We start from the raw sequence: 20,167 nt of genomic DNA on the forward strand, positions 1-20,167 counted from the left end.
GATAGAAGAGAACCATATAATGCCGTCGATTTTTGCCCTATAGATCTTCTTCCGGACGAGCTACTGCTCGATATCTGGAACTATAACAAGGAACATGTTCTATCCAAGACTCGTAATGGCAAATCGAAGAAAACGCATCCCCTTCCCTTCGGGATCCTTGTTTCATGGGTGTCTCGAAGATGGCGGCGAGTCGCAGTCAACAGTCCTTCTCTGTGGTCGTATATCTGCCTCTCTGGTTCCTCGCGCATGAAGATCCTGAGGCTCGTATTGCATCGATCACAGAGTTCTGTTTTCTCCCTTGTTTTGGACATACATGAGATGGAATTGAAGCGCTTACACCAACTACTTCGGGTTCTGTCGCCTCACGTCCCACGGTGTCGCAGCATTGACTTCGGACCCTCCAGGAGAATTTCCTTAATGGCCGACGAAAACTGCAAACTAGCAATGCGGGAACTATTTAATTCGCCTGCCCTGCATCTCGACCGACTGCGCTTTGCGTGGGGGGTGCAAGCCGTAGTAGCGCATCTACCCTACATTCCAAAGGTCAGGTCGCTTTCGCTGTTCACGACTAGCCTGAGCGAGAATCTTCATCTTGTCAATCCCCACTTGACGGTCTTGCACCTACATTCTTCAGGGGACCCCATGGACCCACGACCCTTTCGGGACATGTTGGCCTGCGTGGCGTCCTCCCTGATTTACCTATCCCTTGAAGACTCGTCAGTGGCCCTTTCGACTGAGGAGAGAAAGTTCGACTGTGTAAACATGCCGACTCTTCACTCGCTCATGCTGGGGAACTACAGCGACGTCCTACTTGTGGAGTACTTCCTCTCGTCATTCAGTACGCCGAACCTGCGTATGCTTGGTCTCCTCCAGATGAGCTGGGAAGTTCTCAGTAAGACGATAGAAGTGCTGCATAAACTGTCGCCTCCCGATGGGTTCGTGTACCCAGCTCTTGAGACCCTAGTCATAGAAGCAGTCGACCCAGTGGATCCCGAACGGACGATGCTCTTACTAGAGTGCCTCCCGTCCATCCGGGAACTCGACATCGGCGGAGGGGCAGCCGATGTGTTTCTAGACTATCTCGTGGACCGGGATTTGGATGAGGGCAATCCTGCCGGGGTCTTGTGCCCTCGCTTGCTCACCTTGCGATGGTGCGAATGGTCAGCGTACGACGGCGCGCTGGTGCGGCGCTTCCTGGAGCGACGGGCGGCCATGGGCAAGCCGCTCGCGAAGCTGTCTAGCGATCGCGAGACGTTCCTGGAGCTCGAAGAGGACACTCAGGCATGGTTGCGTGGCCATGTCGAGGTTTACTTCCGCGAGTCAAGTTTCAGGGAAGAGGCGCAGTCATTTTAGTCTGAAAGCTTGGGCGGTGAACATGTTCGATCCCTCCAAAATCGCCGACGCCCAATTCTGTATATTGTAGTTCCCGTGATGACCCCTACCTATGTCATTGTGTGAAAGGGGAGTATCAAACCCCGGGGAGCCCTCATGACTCAGGAATCATTTCAGCGCTGCACTTCAAACAGGTCGGTGTCGTTATGATTCAGAAGGAGGCAGTGAAGTGCAGCAGGTCTAGTCTCCGGATCCTAGGAGTGTTTCTTTGACTATGTCAGAAATGAAAGGCTTTCGGCGACTTTGCACGGTATTTCTGGGTTGTATCGCCGGATTCACGCTGATGGTGGCGGTGGATACATGGATTCGTGGGCGCTGATTGGCTGGAGCCGACTAGATTTAGATCGGGCATCCCCGCAAGCCTGCCTTATCTTGCCCCCGAAGTGCCTAACCGAACGCTTGACGCCCATTGAAGCCCTTACAGCATACGGTCCAGATAAGAGCTGAGAATTTCCTGCTCCCCACTCAATGCTATATATACCAGGGGCTGAGAAGTATGACGCCCCCCTCTTCGGTTTTGCACTTTTCGTTCTCTAGTCGTTGGTATGCCTGCACAAGAGAAAGGAGCACAGAATCCGAAGGACGCGGTTGCCCTCGCGGATAAGGAGCTGCTCGCGGCATTGGGGTACAAAGAGGAGTTTCAGAGAGCGTTCACGCCGTTGGAGGTGCGCCAGCGACTGGGGGGGATTGTTTGGCATAGCTGATGGATCCGTGTAGGTCTTCGGTATAGCATTCAGTATAATTGGCTTGCTACCTTCGATCGCGTGGGTGCCTTCAACCAGGAAAAGCTCGCTTTCTAACTGCGTTTGTGGTGTAGATCCGTACTGCTCTATGCGCTTCCCAATGGCGGCGCGTCGGCAATGGTCTGGGGATGGGCGGTCGCCAGTGTTTTCATCCTTTTCGTCGGAATGTCTATGGCTGAGCTGGCATCTGCGGCGCCCACGTCCGGTGGTGTCAGTTCATCTACCTGCCTGTCCCGGCTCACACTCAAGCTGTTTGCCGTATAGCTGTACTTCTGGACACATTCTCTTTCGTCTCCACGATGGCGTAATCTGCTAGCCTGGATCGTGGGATGTGAGTTCGTATCCCCGGCTCACCAGTGTCCTCAGCATCTCATCCTCTCTCTTAGACTCCAACACGATCGGTTCTATAGCATCTGTAGCTTCAATAGACTGGGGTTGCGCAGTCCAAGTCATGGCTGCAGCTAGCATTGGCTCGGGCCAAGAGTTTACGGCCACCAATGCCCAGTTATTGTAGGAGTCCAATCTCTAGACCGCACCTGCATGACAAACTAATCACTGCCCGACGATAGTGGGTGCTACGCAGCTATCGTATTGACTCAATCGATCGTGTGCTCTCTGGCCACCCGGGTGTTAGCGCGTCTGCAGACGGTGTACGTCATCCTGAACGTTATGTGAGTGTGTATCTTGGTTAGCTCGTGTCGGTCGCTGAAGTAGTTCCTCGCATCATAGGCTGTGCCTAGCCGTTATTGTAGCTCTGCCGGCGGCCACTCCCTCGGAATTCAAGAACAGTGCACGTTACGCCCTCGGTAACTTTTCAAATGTCAGCGGATGGCCGGATGGGTTTGCTTTTATTTTGAGCTTCCTAGCGCCTCTCTGGACTATCTGTAAGCAACTCTAAGTTCATATCGGTGAACCGTTTTGACGCGCTCATCAGGTTCTTTCGACTCCAGCGTCCACATAAGCGAGGAAGCGTCCAACGCTGCTACCGCTGTTCCATGGGCGATTGTCAATGCTATTGCTATCGCGGGTATTCTTGGATGGGGTGGGTATCTAACACCTGATCGTAAGATCGTCTATCTCACAATGCTGTCAGCAATCAACGTGTCATTGGCATTTTGCATGGGGACGGACCTTGACAGCATTATGAATAGCCCCATCGGCCAGCCCATGGCGCAGATCTTCCTCAACAGCTTCGGAGAAAAGGGCACCCTCGCTGTCTGGGCTATCGTCGTCCTCGTGCAATACATGATGGGGTCGAGCATGGTGAGCTACCTGCACTCGGTCTCCTCTTCTCTTCAGGCTAATGATATTTTCAGGTTCTCGCGGCGTCCCGCCAGTCCTTTGCATTCTCGCGCGACGGCGCCCTCCCCTTCTCCGGCATCCTGTACCGCATGAACAGCTACACGAAGACGCCCGTGAACACCGTGTGGTTTGTGTGCTTCTCTTCGATCGCGCTCGGCCTGCTCGCTTTTGCGGGCGAGGGCGCGATCGACGCGGTGTTCGCGATTGGCGTGGTCGCGCTGTATGTTGCGTACGCGATCCCGATTATGGCGCGGTTCCTAGGCGAGAATGAGTACAAGCCCGGGCCATTCAGCCTCGGGATTTTTGTGAGTACTTCTCTTGCTATCACTTCGGGGTGTCGGGATGACTGAAGGGCGGTCGCTTCCGCAGAGTCTCCCGGTGGCGGTTATCTCGGTGGTGTGGATGGCATTCATGGGCATCGTATTCCTCTTCCCGACCAGCCCGCAGACGGACGTCGCAGATATGAACTATACGATCGTCGTCCTGGGCGGGGTGCTTATCCTGTCTTTGGTTTGGTATTACTTCCCGAAGTATGGAGGCGTGCATTGGTTTAAGGGACCCGTGCCGACTGTGGAGAAGAACAGCTGGGATGAGGAATCCGATGGCCAGGGCTCGGAGGTGGAAAGAGAAAAGAAGTCGAGGGAAAATGAGGTGGATGTGAGAGCTGTTGAGGCTGCCGAGAGATCGTGACATACGAAAAATGCCTAGAACTAGTGGACGGAATAGATGGCTTGTAATGTTACATCCTGTAATTTTTGGTACGCTGTAAAATATGGACGTAACGCCCTACGAGCGTCCAACTTGAAAGTACCATCGCGACGTTCGGTCCTCAGGTTATTGGCCTCCAAGCTGCGAAGCATAACGTTCGTTACACCCACAAGCACCCACAACTACCACCGGGACCGGCGACCATCGGCAGCCGGGTGCCATTCCTTTACCAGTGGCATCCGCGCGTGTACCTCTGTCAGAGCCACTGACCCCTACCTCATCTTAAATCCCTGATGGAATCACCGGAAATCGCAGAATCAGAGAATATCTCCGCATTCCGTCGATGGCTTACAGACAACGGCGCCAGGATCCATCCTTCCGTGTACTTTGACCCCAGTGAATGACCCTCTTCCTGCACACCACCGTGACAATGGGCTCACTGAACTCACCGTGAAGCACCATCTGGATTCTCTGTGCGTACGAGAGAACCGCTCCAGCCGGATATAACCGTTGTGTCTACGCCGTTCTCGCTGGCTATCACTCTCGAATTAGCTAGGAACGCTTTGCGTGAAGTCCTTGGAGAAGATGTGAATGCTCGTCTGTTGTCAATGTCTGAGAGAGAGGTGATCTGTCTTTACGTGTGCATGCATTGGGTGCTTGGGGAGACAAGGTATGCCGTGCCGGGTCAGGGTGAGTTGTCCTTTGGAACATCGCTGACAGGACGACCCGGGATTGCAGTGGCACGCCTTCCCTTAGACATTTCCCTTACTTGAACACTTTGCCTTCGCCGACGAAGCTGCGGACGCCACTTCACTTCACTGATGACGAGCTGCAGGCCTTCAAGGGCACAAATTTGTTCGGAGCCACCCTTGATCGAAGGAGACAGTGGATGCAGGAATGGCAGCGGTGCAAGGAAGTAGTGAAGGGAGTCGACGAAAAATGGGCGGAAGACTTCACATGGTATGTATTCGAGTGAACTACATATTCGCTCCTTATGTTATCCTTTATCGACTTAGGGAAAGGTATCTGACAGCAGCGACATATCTGTCTTCACGCGCCTTTCCTTCTTCCGTCCTCTCTCGCACACCCTCGCTCAAGCCATCATCAGCCTCCTACCCTGTTCTTCTACCCGGCATAGATGCCCTCAATCATAGTCGGGCGCAGCCTGTCTCATGGCTAGTAACGTATCCCGATCCATCTCATCCGCAAGCTGAAAGCGAAATTTCGACTTCCGAGCCAATAATATCTCTAGTTCTCCACTCATCTCACGGCACGGGCTCCGAGCTCTTCAACAACTACGGCCCGAAGCCAAATTCAGAATTAATTCTAGGCTACGGATTCTCTCTGCCGAACAACCCGGATGATACAATAGTACTGCAGCTAGGCGGTAGTCCGAAGAAGTGGGAGGTTACGCGTGATGCAAAGGGCATTGACGGCGTGTGGGAGGAGGTTGTGGACGTGATGAGGAATTCGGCAGGAGAAGCTGGGTACGAGGACGACGGAGAGGACTGGCAGGACGAGGTGGAAGCTGCGGGTATTCTGCAAGAGATGACCCAGGTGCTCATGGATCGGTTGCCACCGTTTCCTCCAGTGGTTCCGGTGCGGGAGGAAGTGAAGGTAATGTTAGACCATTATCTTGAAGGTCAGTCGTGTCCACACCTGGATGATCGAGTCCTCTGGAGGGCTGGAATTTGCGTCCTCGTAGGTCAGAGAGCGATTTTGGAGAGTATCATGAACTTTGCAATCCAGAAAGAAGATATCGCTTTAGCGCAAGCTGGCCAGACACGGCTAGATATCGTCGAGGAAGAGGAAGAGGAAGAGGAAGAGGAAGAGGAAGAGGAAGAAGAGAGCGAAGCGCGAGTATGACTGCAGGATACTAACTGCGCATTCGTTGCTAATCCCCTGCGATGTGGTGAGTTATTTCGTAAATTGACTCTGCAAGTTAATCTAGTCCTGCTGACGTCTGCTATCGTATCATTATACCGACAATGAAGTATTTAATTAAACCAAAGTCCGAGAGGCCCTGAAAAGTATTGCATATGCCTTAAACCCTCTGTATCCTGAACATACAGCGTAACATGGTCGTTACTGATAATCGCCTCCCCTCCGTAATTGCTCGCTGTTTCTCAATTTGCAGGCCTCTCAGAAGGAGCAGACAGACACTAGCAACGACGAACATAATTCCCGTGAACACCTGAATGATTATATAACTGCTTGGCCCGGTTCCGCGTCTCATTGCGAATGCTATGGCCTCTGCAAAGGTGCATGGGACGACGACGGACAACCACACCAACGAGAGTCCAGAAGGGAGATTGGCTATCCCGACGACTTCAGCCGTCAAAGGTCCTACGCACTGGTAACGTTGTCGACGCGGTCAGTACTACAAGGTATGAACTTGATAGAGCTTTATACTCACCGACCAGAATGAGCCGCAGATGGCTCCGTTGACGAGCGCGAAGAAGACGCAGACGCCGTACGACTGTGCTGGGATCCAGATGATGAAACATGTCAGGCCAGTGATGAACGTCGCGATGCCCGCCATGTTGATTCTGCCCACAGAGTCCGAAAAATAACCAACGAGCGGCCGTCCAACGGTCATCCCGACACTGAGGACAGCGGTCACGATAGAAGCTTGGTGCGTGCTAAGCCCTTTTGATATCGAGAAGTCGGAGAGGGAATACAGGAGGACGATATACCCCAGAAGACTGAAGCACGCCCATGCGAGGATGAGCAGGAAGTCTCCTCGTAGTAGTAACGAGATGTCGAACGCCCGCTGATTGGGGTTGATGTGTTTGTTACGGTCGCGCATGAAGAGGGTGGCAACGATGTTCACGACGAAGAGGCATATAGCGGTGATACGGTACGCCCACGCCAGACTGATCGACTCAATCATGCTATTTGTGGCGAGCGCCCAGATAATCCCTCCAATGCCGGACCCAGCGGAGACGATCCCGTTTGTGATGCTCCGACGTTTAAGGAACCACTGGGAAGGTATGCCAATGCTGGAGGTGAAGGTGAGACCTAGTCCCCACCCGAAGAGGATGCCCTGTGTGAGGAATAGGTGCCAGATCCTGTTTGCGAAGGATGCGGCAATGAGGGCTCCCGATTCGAGGCATACCCCGAGTAGCATGGTCGCTCGGAAACCGTACTGACGGCTGAGCGCCGTTGCAGCAGGTGCAATCATGAGTGCCTGCGAGATGGACAAACCGCCGACAAAGGCGTATTCGAGCTTCGTCGCTCCCGGGAAGATGTTGTTGTTCAGGAAGTAGCCCAGGTAGATGGCATAGCCCTGGGAGTCTCATCAGCAAAGTGAATACACGCCATGCGCAAAATGCGTGCTCACCGCATTAACCCCCCATGTCATCGCGCACACCCAGAATCCGCACGCTACGACCACCCATCCATACCCGCCATCTGGTGGTGGAGCGGCTTCGGTACGAGGAGTCTTCTCCACTTGCCCTTCGTAGTCGTTTTCAGTAGTACTCGGTTCACGAGGAGTTGCGTCCCCGTCTTCATGCTCGACTTTCTCTAGGACAAGTGGTGGACTAGGTTGGGCGTCCATGGTCATGAATGTCGTGCGATGGGATATTGCAAGGTTTATGGGAATGCCTACTCAGTGTCCGAGAGTTATAAGGCCCTTCTCGACCTTACATATCGCCTGTCGTGGGCCACAAAGTCCTACGCCGAGCCCGATCTTGTTATTAATGGACTTTGTATAGCATTGAGGGTTTCTCAACTCAATCTCCGGCCGGAATTGTTCCAGTCCTCGTGTAAGAATAGCTCCATCCGTACAGCACGGAATGATGGCACACTTAGTGGAACGTTGCTTGGTGAACAGGCACTGCGTCTATTTTGGAACTGACTGCACCACGAAGCCTGTTGGACTTGGGCGCAACCTACGTTCGCGTCGGGGGGCAGATCAAGAGTGTAATCCTTGGAGAATGCAGCCTGAACGAGACAAAACTTGCTACATACATCTTTTATTGCACTCGACCCTCAACAGTCAGATGAACTGTCAATTAGTACTAAGCGCGCAAACGTATGGGAAGTCCCCTTCGCTCCATTAAGGTGCAATTGCCCTATTGAGAGGCGTGTGAGAGAATGGAGACGGAGGTAGTCGATCTGCTCTGGGAGACTAGACTGCACTCTTACTGGTACCATTGTCTGTTAAACAAGTAGGGATCGCCTTCTGTTAGGAGTCCTAGCACGCAAGAGGGTCCATCAGAATTGTCCCTGATCTTCTCCGAGTGGCTGTCACTGGGACGTCAAAAGAGCGCCACGGCGAGTTCTGGAGTCTGCGGATTTTGCAAAGTATGTCGACCGAAGTGAATGGAAATCAGAGTTCCAGTAAGGACAGTATCACAGCTGCAGTGATACGGTTGCAACACCGACATCAACACCGACTGTCCGAGGCAATAGAGTAACCAAGGCAAAATGAAAATCCTGTGCTTCAGTATTGTGCGGGAACCTCGCATCGGGACTTCGACTTCCGGGCCTTTACTACATAGTGGACAAAGCAAGTCTGGCACGCCTCGAAACCGGTCTTCGCACTGGTATCAGTAGGTGATGGACTATGAAACCCACGACAGGGTCTGGTTTATACTTGGAAAGAGGAACGATAACGGCGGAGGATAGACCGACCGCTTTCGTCGATCCGACAGCGCCGGCTTCGCCCACAGACCGGAGGTGTTTGGGCTTCGGTCACGTCACACGTCACCTAAGTTCGACGATCCTTTCGCCATGACTGGCACCGACATGCGTCTCGACAAATATGAGGATCTATATCGTATGCCGAAGAAACACAATATCTTTATTGAATGAAAATCGTCTGATTGCTCTGAACTTCACATCATTTGAATAGGGGTCATGGACATGGGTGGGAGACCAGCGACTTCACAACTCTGTTCGCCCATTACGGTTCCCTTTCACCTGCTGTCGGCGCTAAGATTGCCTAAGCTGTGCTTAGGTACGTCTCTGAATCTCCCTTCGAGGAGTTAGCTCATGACGAGTTTTCCGCAGGTGTTCCGCCACGAAGGGGTCGCCGGTCCCTTTGGTTCTTTCCCCAGCCAGAGACCAAGTCAGAGACAAGATATTGTACCGCTGTCTTCATCAATTCAGTGCTTGACTGTTCCGATGCACTTCCAGCCATTTCAATTATGTCCATCATCTCCTAGGCCCAAGGCTGCCAAGGGACCAGTGTTATCTTGACCTTGACTATAACCGCCCAACTGTATTCTCGCGTCATGGTCGGACAAGCGCTCTTGCGTGATGTGGTGTATGTGCCAATCAAACAGGGTCCTTTATGTTCGTTGATTGTACCTCCCTCGGGCCTTAAACGTCGGATGCCCGACAGCGGATTCACCGCCACGAAGGGCAGCATGAGCACGTCCAGCTGAAGTCCAGCCCGAGCGGACGACATATAAAAGCTGGGCTGTGAGGCTAGGGCATCTCTATCCCACAACCCCCTCTCTTCAGCGCAAGCAACCTCTAGCTACTCTACTTCCTAATTAAACCCACCAGCGCTCCCTAAGGACATGTCTTTTGAACTCCCTTCTCCTACTCGCAACCTGAAGGCATCCATTCTCTATCATGGTCTTCAGTCCATCAAGGGCCGCTCTCCCTATGCCTCCCAAGGCCACACTGCGACTGCAACACCTGTCAATGGGGTGGATATTACCTGGAAGCCGACGAACTCCTCAGTGCATGCGTACCCTGCGGAATGCAAGACTGTCGCAATCAGGGTCCTCATGAACGTCCTTCTTTTGCTTCGTATCGCAAGTAAGTTGGCCCTTAGGTAAATTCCAGACGAGGTGATTTAGAAGATTTCTCTCAGAATGGAAAGTAGCAAACGCCAACAACGAGAAGTTCAAGCGCAATATGCAGCTCCCGTATTGTAAGAGAAATATATTATTTTTATCTTCTCGCTTTTCTGACCCGATACTTTATCAACAGACAAAAGCGTAGCGATGGACTCCATCCAAACTGAACTCGAGGCTGTCCTGGCCGAGACCTTCCCGACCGCCTCCCACACCGCCTCCTTCGCTCGCACCATTATTGCTCGCCTCCTGGCTGCTCACACCGTCACTGCCATCATCGGTGCGTTGGAGGAGGTTGACCACCTGCACACCATGGGCCTGCGGGAGCTCGGCGGCGAGCGGTTTGCCACATTCACTCAGGACTCGGCCGAGGAGAAGAAGGACGCGGGCTTCACGTTCGCAGTTCTGAGCTGTCCAGAGCGGCTCGAGATCAGCTGGCCAGCCGAGTACGGAAGCGACTATCTTACGGCTGTGATGCGGTATGCTCAGGTCCTCAGGAATGAGCAAAGGGAGCCTTCCTTCCTTGATTCTGTGGTACGTCCGCCTACCAGCTTTCACCGCAGAGTACCCACGAGACGCATCTGGACAGGCGTTCCAATTTGGGTATCATACGTTGAGCAAGGGCGCGCCCCTCCCGGCGAGTGAAGCACGCTTCCTTGGAACTGTAGGCTTCCGCACGGACGCCCAGACGTACCTGAGTCTTACGGACCCCGGTGATGGCCATGTCTCTGGCACAACTCGCAAGACCCGGTGGATGACTGGGGCAATCGTGCACGTCGAACGTAAGCTTCCCTCTTGCTCTTATCCAAATTTCCCTCTAATCAATATTTGCCGATACAGACTTGGAACGCCCCCAAAATCTTCCGCGTTCTTCGATCGAGTCTTATCGCATCCCTTCGATCCTCGACTTCGCCAAGGTGCGCCTGCATACTGGCCGGGCCGCGCCCAACACATACTTCGTCGGTCGTGCCTTACGGGACAGCATCACACGCGACTTTGCATACGACTTTGTCAAAGTCGTGAGCACCACGAGCGCCGCTGCCTCTGCGGCCTTCGCTCTGGGTGCGGCCGAGTGCAAGGTTGCAATGGACGGACTGACGACGGGTCAGATGGTCCAGTACATGCAGGGGTTGGCCGGGCATGTCCTGCGGAAGCCGGGAAGACAGTACTTGAGCGCGGCATTCAACTTGAATCACCCAATTATGGATGATCTGATGCTGGGCGAGGATGGACAACCCCGCATGCTTGAGGGAATCATGGAGATCGGCCTGAGGGGGATTGAACTTGCTGCTCTGGGTGGTTTTGACAAGGTGACCTGGGACGGTGCAAGTGATAAATATCCCTCCGAGCCGGTCATTGTGCAGCTGGGAGGAAAGAACGCCCTGGAGCTCGTTCACAGGGCGCACGAGAGGGGCTTGACCACATACATGAGCGCCGGATTCAAATTCCACAACGTCAAGGACGCAGTATTTGCCGGTGTGGATGGCATTGGCATCGGTGGTGCGCAGATTCTGCGATACATGGATGGCGGCAGTGGAATGCACGGTCCTTACGTGAGTCTACATCCTACCTTTTGCTTGGCTAGGATTTGGAGTTGACAGGTGCCTGGTAATAGACGGAGGAGAATATCGACAGGATCATGGTAGAGCGTAACAACGCTGAAAATTCGATCCGGGGCCAAGGTGTGCGCCTGCTCGCCCGCCTCGACCAGATGCACTTCGAAGGATCACTCAGCGAAGCGGAAGAGAAGCTCCGGGAGCCCCTGTACCAGGCTCTGTACGACTGTGCCGAAGGCGACATCTATGCGATGCTATTCGACAACAAGGACGCGCGGGCGGTGATGGAACTGCCCGGCGAGAGCGAGGAGCCGTGGGTGGGGTGCGCCGAGCGCATGCTGAGGCACGCTAATCCGCTGTTGCGCAAGGGCGCTCAAAATGACGAGCAGTGGGAGGGATTCGTGGCGGCGCTTGCGAACCTCGTGGATGTTAAGGACGAGGAGGGTATTCAGGACTTCGCGCAGAGTGAGCCATGGGTCGGGATGAGGAAGGGGTACCGCGTCTCTGTGGGAGATGGCGAGAAGGACTTCAAGGGCGAGCCGAGGGTAAGGGTCAAAACCACCCCGTACGGAGGATACGGCTCGATCGGAGAGGGGTCGGACAAGGTCACTGTGGATACCGCATGAGAAGGATGGCTGGTCTAAACTTTTTCTTCGGGCATAAGGATTCTTGGTTGACTATAGATCTATTTATTGCAGACTATCATCTAAATTAATCGCATACATATGTCCTTGATTATATGCTATATATCTCTGCCTTGACATTTCCGTATTAACTGCCTCCCTCATTGCTGAAGGGCTACATTAAGATTTCACACACCCGAGTCATCCCTCGTGGCTCCAACGGAGTGTGCCGGATACTGAACATGCCCCTCTGCCAAGACACTAAAGTCTGGATCGTCTGAACAAGTCAACACGTTGGACGGGATTGCATGACTTTCAAGGAGAGCACGCGAGTCGACATAGCGGTGATGGCTGAGCATTAGACGGGACATCATTGTAGCGCAGACCCTGTGTCACATGGAAGGTGGAGCTGTTCGTAAGGCCAGAACGGATTCGAGATAACGTACACATTTGTGAATACAGATAGGGAACCCAGCGGCTGAAGATGCATCGTCAGCTATTTCAATCTTTCAATTGCGCGTTAACGTGGCTGAAGCTCACCTGGTAAAACTAGTATAAGATGGATAAGGCATAGTGAGAGAATGCTGATATGAAAAGGGGCACGTCCCAAAGGTAAAATCCAAATACATACGCAAAAAGTGAGGATATTGATGGCATTTACCACAGCCATGCACCTGCGGCGACTTGAGCATTCTCATGACAATAACGAGCAACTTGGCTGAACTCACACATAGTACAAAGCTCCTAAGTGGTTATAAGCCGCGCGTCCATCATGCAGAACTAAAAAGAATGTCATACCATCTCTCAGGAAGAGGGCACCTATACCGCGCCAGTGCTTCAATATCCCCTTGAATCGCGGGGAGCGCATCCTCCATGCCCTTATTATGGTGAGGAAAAAAATGAGGGTGTCAAAGACAAAATTCGCCTCCCACGGGATTGCCCGATCTCAGGGTTTACTCAGAGCCCGTCTAGCCTACAGGGAGTTGTACAGCTTACAGAATGCACTGACCTGAATTTAGCCTCAACAGAACGACAGACGTAGAATGGACATACGCATGTCCGAGATAGATGTCATCACACTCGGGTGGCCTGGTATCCATCAGGGATTGTCCTTTGAAAGTGAAAACCTATAGCGTGCGGCTGCTGAGTATTTGTTGCCGTAAACGGGGAAGCCTCACTGACTAGTTCCATGACACTAGTAAGGCCCACGGCGGAGACAAGGCCAACCAATACACCCCGGCTGCGGTTGTATAACACGTACAATCGCATCGTCATGAGGACTAGCAGGGTTAGACTTTAGTCTTACACATAAAGTGAAGACCGCTTCATCTACTATCAGGCGCCTCACCTTCTATGAAGATCTGGCTCGCCACTATGGCGATTTGGCGCTCCCGTTCAAGATCAGTGCACCTATTCAGAACGATGTCGCTGACACACGCCGATATTCTGACAAGCACTTACATCTGTCATGAGAAATGGTCAAATGTAGAAACGGCTATCAACAGATTGAGAATGGCATACCCGCGGCGACAAATCACTGAAGGTGTCGAACAGATTAATGACACCACAGACGATAGCGAAGTATCGGTTGAGCACAAAGCACGTCTTTCCGACTGACCACGGCGTCCTCCAGATATATCGGATTTCATCGCCAAGTGTTATAGAATAATCATAGCAAGTGATGGCTGAGGAAGTAGTCAGCTAGTGTTGGATGAGGGTTCAACGAGTATTGACGACGAACCTGTTCCCATCAAGATTAGATAGTTGTGGAACCTCCTGAGAGCTCTAATTTCAGAGTTGCCGAGATAGAATGCAAGGCAACCAGAGACGTTGGTGCTGATTGTTGTCCGTCCCTGAAGGTAGGATACCTGTAAACGATAACATGGCTCGTTATGGGGGCATAACGGTGGGAATAGCCTTACTCACCATCGCCGCAGCAATTACCAGCACAGCAGCAAATAAAAGACCTGCTACTACGCTGCGATTGCAGTTGTACATCGCGTAGACCCGCATGACCATGAGGACTAGGGAAGATCAGACAGCGAAGGATAACACAGCATACTGTTCTTCTGTACCTCCTATCATGACTTGGCTTGCTACCAGAGCAATTTGACGTTCCAAGTTGAAGCCCTCACACCTAACAGATAGCACTCTCAGCATGGAGGGTGTGATGAGACATTTACCATAAAGGTCTTACATCTATAATAATCGCGTGAGAAAACAGCATTGAATAGCATGAGAGCAACGTACTCCAATAGAGACGTCCGTAAACAGTCCATAAACAATGAGAGCATTGGAGAAGGTAACAAAATATCTGTTTAACACAAAGTACACTTCGTCCCTAAATGTCAAGACATGATCGTAATATAGAATAACTGAGACAGGAAAGTCAGAGCACGGCACGCAGATATGGACCAGCACCAACCTATAGCCACGAGGGTCAGGTACTAGTAGTCATGGAGCCTCCTAAGAGCAGCATCTTCAGCTTCCAGTGGTTCGAGCAGCGAATGAGGACTTACGCAGTGTAGTATGCTTGCTCCATAGTGGGGGCCTGAAGGAGGTACAGCGCATATCCGTACCCTTTAGACAAATGGCAACGATATCATGCTGTGCCGCTCAATGTCAACTTGCACAGGTATTATCAGGATGGGAGAATCGCGTTGGGAGGAGGGCCGAGATGGACTTGCATTATAGTTTCCAATGCAGAATCTTTCTGAGTACATGGCGCGGCTGGGGCGTAAGTTGTATACAAAGCCCGGTCACTGGAAACGGGGATGTGGCTGATGTGGCTGTATGTGGCTAAGAAGTCGAGACGACTGCGTTGTCCGCTCCCGGCGGCTCGGCTAGTGGATGATCGTGATCGCCCTCGAGCCGATCTGACTAGATCTAACAGGATCTAACTAGGATCACTACCGCCATGGCGTCCGCTGCAAAGTACACGACCCTCCACGAGACTTGCTTCAACTACCCGTGCGTCGACAACCACGCACATCCTCTGCTCACCGCAGCGAACAGAGATGCCGTCGACTTTGAGGGCATCATCGCTGAAGCGACGGGCCCTGCGCTGCTCGAAGACTCGGTGCACACGCTCGCGTGTTTCAAGGCCACTGCTCAGTTGGCGAAGCTATTCAACCTTGGGCCTGGTGCGTCTTTTTTCTTGTGATGCCGAGTATATGCGTTCTTAACTTCCTGTAGATGCGACTTGGAACGACGTCAAAGCCAAGCGCGCGCAGCTCCCATATGACGAGCTTTGCGAACTGTCCCTGAAGCCCACCAATATCCAGTGCATCCTTTTCGACGACGGGCTCGGCGGCGTCGAGGAATGGTGCGAGTCGTACAAGTGGCACGACAGATTCACGAAGAGCGCCAGTAAGCGTATTGTCAGAGTCGAAGTCGTCGCTCAGGTACGTCTGGTATCTATGTATGCGGCGCGATAAGCTCGGTATGACGGGAGCTGCGTAGGACATCCTGAAGACGCTTGTAGATGCGTCGAGTTTGTCTTACTCGTCCGGAACAGATCCTGCATATATCCCGACTCTGCTTGAGACCTTCGCCGCGAAGCTCACTGCGTCCATCCAAGCCTCCGCCGACGACCCCGAGGTAGTCGGGTGCGCGTCCTGCCTCTGGGTATATGCACCCTGCTAAACGTATGCGCAGCTTCAAGTCTGTTGCGTGTTATCGCACAGGATTGGACGTCGCTACGTCCTGCACCCAAGAAGATATCGAAGCAGCACTAGCGTCGTGCCTTTCACGGTATGCACCGTCACTCCCCGTGCTCCATTGGTTGCGCATAGCCTGAATCTGTATCTCAGGTACGCGACCATTAGTAAGCTGCGCCTCGATGACAAGCACCTGAACGACTATGTCGTACGCGCAACTTTGGAGATCGCCGGGAAGTGTAACAAACCCGGTGTGTGCCCTTTAAACCCACCACTCTCTCTCCACCCCATCTTCCTTGCAACATCTTTCTCGACTTCCTTCTTCTACACCGCGTACACTGCTCCTCTAACGCCTGCACCACCCATTAGTCCAGTTCCACACTGGCCTGGGTGACAATGACCTCACCCTTACACGCTCCTCGCCCGCGCACCTCCAGGGCGTGATCAAAGCCTTCCCCAACACTCCCTTCGTCCTCCTCCACTCCAGCTACCCGTACACGCGCGACGCAGGGTACCTCTGCAGTGTCTACCGGTGCGTCTCTGTACCTTCTCCTATGTTTCCCCTCGCTCTTTCCGTGGGACCCCAGCGCATATCGATCCTGACCAATCCCCCCCGCCCCGCTAGGAACGTCTACGTCGACTTTGGCGAGATATTCCCCTTCATCTCCGGCACGGGCCAGCGTGCCGTCCTCCGGCAAGTCCTCGAGCTCTGCCCCACGAACAAGATCATGTGGTCCAGTGTGTCTTCTCTCCTCATCACACTCTTTTCTCCTCCTTAACCCCTGTTATTCGTGCAGCGGACGGGCATTGGTGGCCCGAGTCATACTACCTGGGCACGGTGCAGGCAAGGGAGGCTCTGTACGCTGTATGTGATGCATGCTCGGTTCGTCTGCTGATCTGAGTGCTGACGTGGGCACGTAGGTCCTAGCAGAGTCCGTGCGTGATGGGGACCTGACCGAGCAGCAAGCCGTGGGCATGGTGAAGAACGCACTCTTCCACAACGCGAACCGGATATACTCGCTAGGCCTGAGTCCGCTCTAGACGGGGGTGGGTGGGACCGGCGCAGCCAATGGATGAGGTGTGTGTTCAGGAGCAAAAATACACGAATGAAAGGATGCTTTATGGCGGGATGGGTCATCATACCCTGCTGGCTCGGGCTGAGTATTGCCACTGAGCAAAAAACTCGTCCAGCACAACATCGAGGGCCTAGCCGGGAATTGAACCCGGGACCTCCTCCAATTGGGTTCAATGCCCAATACAAGACACCCTAAGAAGGAATCATACTACTAGACCACCAGGCCCTTGTCAATGGGATCTCTTGGTATAATATACCACATAACATCTCAACTTGGGGCAGCAAATCCTGCTCACATTTGTGGACAAATTATGTGAGTACATGCACCTCCAAAGCAAGGCCACTTCCACTCATTGACTGCAGAAGATAAACAAGGAAAAGTTCTTGCCAGCAATTGGCGAAACAATACAGAACTTTCAGAATTCTTCACACAGGCAGCTGAGGCCGGAAAGGTAATTATACCCCACTCGAGGCCACAGTGCACCACGACTCACCACTCTTGTTGATCAGGATACAGCATTAGCGGAACAAAAAATGGTGATAGCCTGCTCCAATAAGTAAGCCACAGCAGAGCAGCTGCTGAGTGCAAGAAATCCCAAACTTCTCTATTGTTTCGCTCATTGCTGGCACATGCATATGAATCATGATGTGCTACGTCGCAGGGAGATGGATCACATCACCCTGTTGTAGCCTGCTCAGCCATGCCCTGTGACACGGTCATGAACAGCTACTGCCAGACTCAGAGTATGTATGACCCGTGGCGAGATTTTGGACTGAACATGAAAAGGGTCTCGGATAGTCGATCTTATTGTTAATGTCTCGACTCGAGCCAGAGGCCACTCGCGCCACGGCTGCAACTCGAATGGGATCTGGAGAATCGAGAATGCGGGGGCATACAGAGTCAGTTCAAACTGCAGCCTCTGCGTGAATATATAAGGGCCGAAGAGGTCACGGCAAGTTAGTGGCAGCAGCTAGAACATTATTCATCTCGCCCAGTAGTCTCTAGCAGAGCGCAGAGCACTGAGTGACGGTGAAGCCTCGCTGGAGAGTGCTCACTCGTACAATGTCACAGTGACCAGGCATTTCCTCTCAGGCTGGTCATATATCAACTTCCATAGCATTTTCGGAGCAAAATGCAGTCAGTCATGCAAAAGGGAATGCATACTTGGGCTGAAGAAGCTCACCTCCGCACGGCGACCCGGTGCGCGCCAATACGAACAATGTTGCCATCGCAGAACTATGGCTCCAAAGCGTGTGGGAGGAGATGCGTCTCGAATGGGGCCGTGGGCCGGGTATTTCGCTGTTGTGAAGCGTGACTGCCACCCGTGAGCAATTAATCAACAGCAGGACCGCGGGGGATGTGCATGGGCTCGCCCGCTCGCGTGTGCACAGGGCAGGGATGGGAGCGGAATGGGGGCTACAGGAGCGAGACTCGGAGGCGCCGCTGGTAGGTGCGCAGGTGAGCAGGCTCAAGATGCGAGGACATGAAATGAGATACGTGAGCGCATGGGCGGGGAGAGACACCTCGCGATTTCAAGGCGCTTCGGCGGAGTCGCTGGTATTCAGTACTGCAGCCGGTCCACGCGGGGTGAGATCGCAAAAATGCCCCATAACTTGGCGAACCTTCTGTAAGTGGAGGGTCGTGCCAGGCGCAAGGGCCATATGCAGATATCTGTACAACTGCATCTACGCATATCGCGAAACATTCAGGATGGTGCATGCTATCGCGCGGAGGGGCAGGGTCAGTACATTCCCGACTAGCGATCCTAGGAGCAGCGCGGGCGTACCTATTAAACGTACAGGGCTGGTGGGCTCTGACGTACGAGGCCGCCCGGGTACGACGAATTAACAGGTGAGGGGGGATGACGAACCTTTTCGGCTTGGTGCTTCGAATGCACGGATCTGCGCGATTTGCGCCTTCAGGAGTTCGTTGACTACAGTCCGCGATATTATCAGGTCTTGTGTACGCGGACAAGATGGACGGCGAGCTGAATCTATGGCGGGCAAAGGTAAGATAAGTATCAATATATTTTGCCTCCGAATGCCTGCAGAGATGTCGACAAAGCAGCGGGCAAACGAGATCGGATGCGGCGGGCGGTCATGTGTGGATAAAGCACTCGGAGCAACTCGACTAGGACCGCGTAAGTATATTTAATGCAATCGCTGACGCCAATGCCCCGGGGATGATCGGGTGTATAGATGAGCACAGGAAAGGATAAATATGATTTACGCACCTGACGACGACGGTGCGCAGGGCGAGTGCGGCGCGGAGCAGATAGTCCTGGCGCGACTAGTAGTAGAAGCGCGAGTGCTGCTTGATCTTCACGCGCAAGGCCCGGGGGCGACGGGGTAGCGGCGTCATGCTCAGCAGTCCTGCCATGCTCAAGAGGGACCCCGCTAATGTGCAAACATTGGAGGTGGAGTGGGCGAAGGGTCTGGGAGAGGTGAGTTGGCGAGTACTATTGTACCGTGCCGGAGAAGCGATGACACCGCCGGGGATCCCGTACGATATGGGTCAGAGCTCCACGAACCTTTAGTGAAGGGGCCTGCTATGATTCCAGATGCAAGAGTAATAAATGCAAGTATCTGTACAATTGCATCTACGCATGCCGCACAACATCAAGGGTAATCCATTCTGTGGTGCGCCGGTCAGCACTGAGCGGGCCCATGGTCCTGGAACTAGCACTGACGAACCTATCAAAAGGACAGGTCTGGAATCGGGGTATGAAAGGGGAAAGGTGGATTACGAAGAGTTCTGTTTTGCGAGCCACGTTTCGTATTGTTTGGGAGTGAAGGTTTTCTGGAGGGATACGAAGAATGGGGGTGAGAAAAGAGCTCGCGGAGGTGGCTATGGCTTACCTGGGAGAACGCATGCATCTGTGCGATTTGCTTCTTCAAAAGTTCGTTGACTATGTCACCAGAGATTGTTGAGCCTCATTGTTGGCGTACAAGAGGGACGACGCACTGAATCTGTGGCGGGCAAGGGTGTTTTTGCCTTCGAATGCCTGCGGAATGAAGGAGTAAATTGCAGGGCATAGAGAATGGGAGAGCAAGGACAGACCTCGCTGACGACGAGGATGGCGTAGTTTTCGCCACAGCCGTTGCTCTGGTCGATGATGTCGAGGTGGGAAATGGGAATGGCCGCCCGCAGCGTGGACTCGAGTTCTGCAGTGTCGACCGCCATCGTCTTGGACGTCGAGAGCAGGCCGGGATGGCTGACTAATCTGATAAGATTACCCACGGCAGATGCCGGTGCAGGCGGCCCGGGCTGCCGAGGTGGATGCCACAGTAGT

At 53.2% G+C, this 20,167-nt stretch overlaps 8 protein-coding genes and 1 non-coding gene across 9 annotated transcripts; 5 read left to right on the top strand and 4 right to left on the bottom strand.

The window, feature by feature from the left end:
• Positions 1 to 417: 417 nt before the first annotated feature.
• On the top strand, positions 418 to 1,353 carry GLOTRDRAFT_128986 (uncharacterized protein; the record flags this gene model as incomplete). The annotated part of the gene is made up of 1 exon (XM_007867618.1): positions 418 to 1,353. One exon carries the CDS (start codon positions 418 to 420, stop codon positions 1,351 to 1,353), a length of 936 nt encoding a protein of 311 aa, XP_007865809.1.
• Positions 1,354 to 1,937: 584 nt separating this feature from the next.
• Positions 1,938 to 4,127, top strand: GLOTRDRAFT_105719 (APC amino acid permease; the record flags this gene model as incomplete). Its single annotated transcript, XM_007867619.1, has 11 exons — positions 1,938 to 2,057; positions 2,110 to 2,156; positions 2,210 to 2,345; positions 2,400 to 2,466; positions 2,522 to 2,645; positions 2,705 to 2,806; positions 2,865 to 3,019; positions 3,070 to 3,177; positions 3,229 to 3,398; positions 3,452 to 3,742; positions 3,807 to 4,127. 11 exons carry the CDS (start codon positions 1,938 to 1,940, stop codon positions 4,125 to 4,127), a joined length of 1,641 nt encoding a protein of 546 aa, XP_007865810.1.
• Positions 4,128 to 4,603: 476 nt separating this feature from the next.
• GLOTRDRAFT_41400 (SET domain-containing protein) lies at positions 4,604 to 6,011 on the top strand (the record flags this gene model as incomplete). The annotated part of the gene is made up of 3 exons (XM_007867361.1): positions 4,604 to 4,815; positions 4,884 to 5,105; positions 5,162 to 6,011. Coding segments are annotated over 3 exons (1,284 nt in total), but the record flags the coding sequence as incomplete, so codon positions are not given.
• A 178-nt stretch (positions 6,012 to 6,189) lies between these two features.
• On the bottom strand, positions 6,190 to 7,707 carry GLOTRDRAFT_41449 (MFS general substrate transporter; the record flags this gene model as incomplete). Its single annotated transcript, XM_007867365.1, has 3 exons — positions 6,190 to 6,498; positions 6,562 to 7,434; positions 7,489 to 7,707. 3 exons carry the CDS (start codon positions 7,705 to 7,707, stop codon positions 6,190 to 6,192), a joined length of 1,401 nt encoding a protein of 466 aa, XP_007865556.1.
• Positions 7,708 to 9,679: 1,972 nt separating this feature from the next.
• Positions 9,680 to 12,284, top strand: GLOTRDRAFT_138566 (uncharacterized protein; the record flags this gene model as incomplete). Its single annotated transcript, XM_007867620.1, has 6 exons — positions 9,680 to 9,923; positions 9,979 to 10,038; positions 10,098 to 10,495; positions 10,551 to 10,743; positions 10,802 to 11,514; positions 11,577 to 12,284. 6 exons carry the CDS (start codon positions 9,680 to 9,682, stop codon positions 12,141 to 12,143), a joined length of 2,175 nt encoding a protein of 724 aa, XP_007865811.1. The 3' UTR covers positions 12,144 to 12,284.
• A 1,181-nt stretch (positions 12,285 to 13,465) lies between these two features.
• On the bottom strand, positions 13,466 to 14,682 carry GLOTRDRAFT_93334 (uncharacterized protein; the record flags this gene model as incomplete). Its single annotated transcript, XM_007867621.1, has 9 exons — positions 13,466 to 13,550; positions 13,602 to 13,603; positions 13,662 to 13,825; positions 13,882 to 14,008; positions 14,067 to 14,164; positions 14,216 to 14,277; positions 14,338 to 14,339; positions 14,391 to 14,454; positions 14,660 to 14,682. The coding sequence occupies 9 exons, from the start codon at positions 14,680 to 14,682 to the stop codon at positions 13,466 to 13,468; spliced, it is 627 nt and encodes a 208-aa protein (XP_007865812.1).
• Positions 14,683 to 15,049: 367 nt separating this feature from the next.
• GLOTRDRAFT_121229 (uncharacterized protein) lies at positions 15,050 to 16,840 on the top strand (the record flags this gene model as incomplete). Its single annotated transcript, XM_007867622.1, has 9 exons — positions 15,050 to 15,283; positions 15,336 to 15,544; positions 15,603 to 15,748; positions 15,798 to 15,893; positions 15,953 to 16,050; positions 16,169 to 16,331; positions 16,425 to 16,537; positions 16,597 to 16,664; positions 16,721 to 16,840. The coding sequence occupies exons 1-9, from the start codon at positions 15,058 to 15,060 to the stop codon at positions 16,838 to 16,840; spliced, it is 1,239 nt and encodes a 412-aa protein (XP_007865813.1). The 5' UTR covers positions 15,050 to 15,057.
• A 161-nt stretch (positions 16,841 to 17,001) lies between these two features.
• GLOTRDRAFT_t73 lies at positions 17,002 to 17,100 on the bottom strand. The gene has a single exon. It is a non-coding gene; the product is annotated as a tRNA-Pro (tRNA).
• A 2,316-nt stretch (positions 17,101 to 19,416) lies between these two features.
• On the bottom strand, positions 19,417 to 20,058 carry GLOTRDRAFT_75972 (bola-like protein; the record flags this gene model as incomplete). The annotated part of the gene is made up of 5 exons (XM_007867623.1): positions 19,417 to 19,509; positions 19,569 to 19,674; positions 19,734 to 19,783; positions 19,840 to 19,879; positions 19,936 to 20,058. 4 exons carry the CDS (start codon positions 20,056 to 20,058, stop codon positions 19,618 to 19,620), a joined length of 270 nt encoding a protein of 89 aa, XP_007865814.1. The 3' UTR covers positions 19,417 to 19,509; positions 19,569 to 19,617.
• Between the last annotated feature and the right edge of the window lie 109 nt (positions 20,059 to 20,167).

This window comes from Gloeophyllum trabeum (genome assembly GCF_000344685.1).
Source record: "Gloeophyllum trabeum ATCC 11539 unplaced genomic scaffold GLOTRscaffold_00006, whole genome shotgun sequence".
In the NCBI taxonomy this organism is placed as follows: domain Eukaryota; kingdom Fungi; phylum Basidiomycota; class Agaricomycetes; order Gloeophyllales; family Gloeophyllaceae; genus Gloeophyllum; species Gloeophyllum trabeum.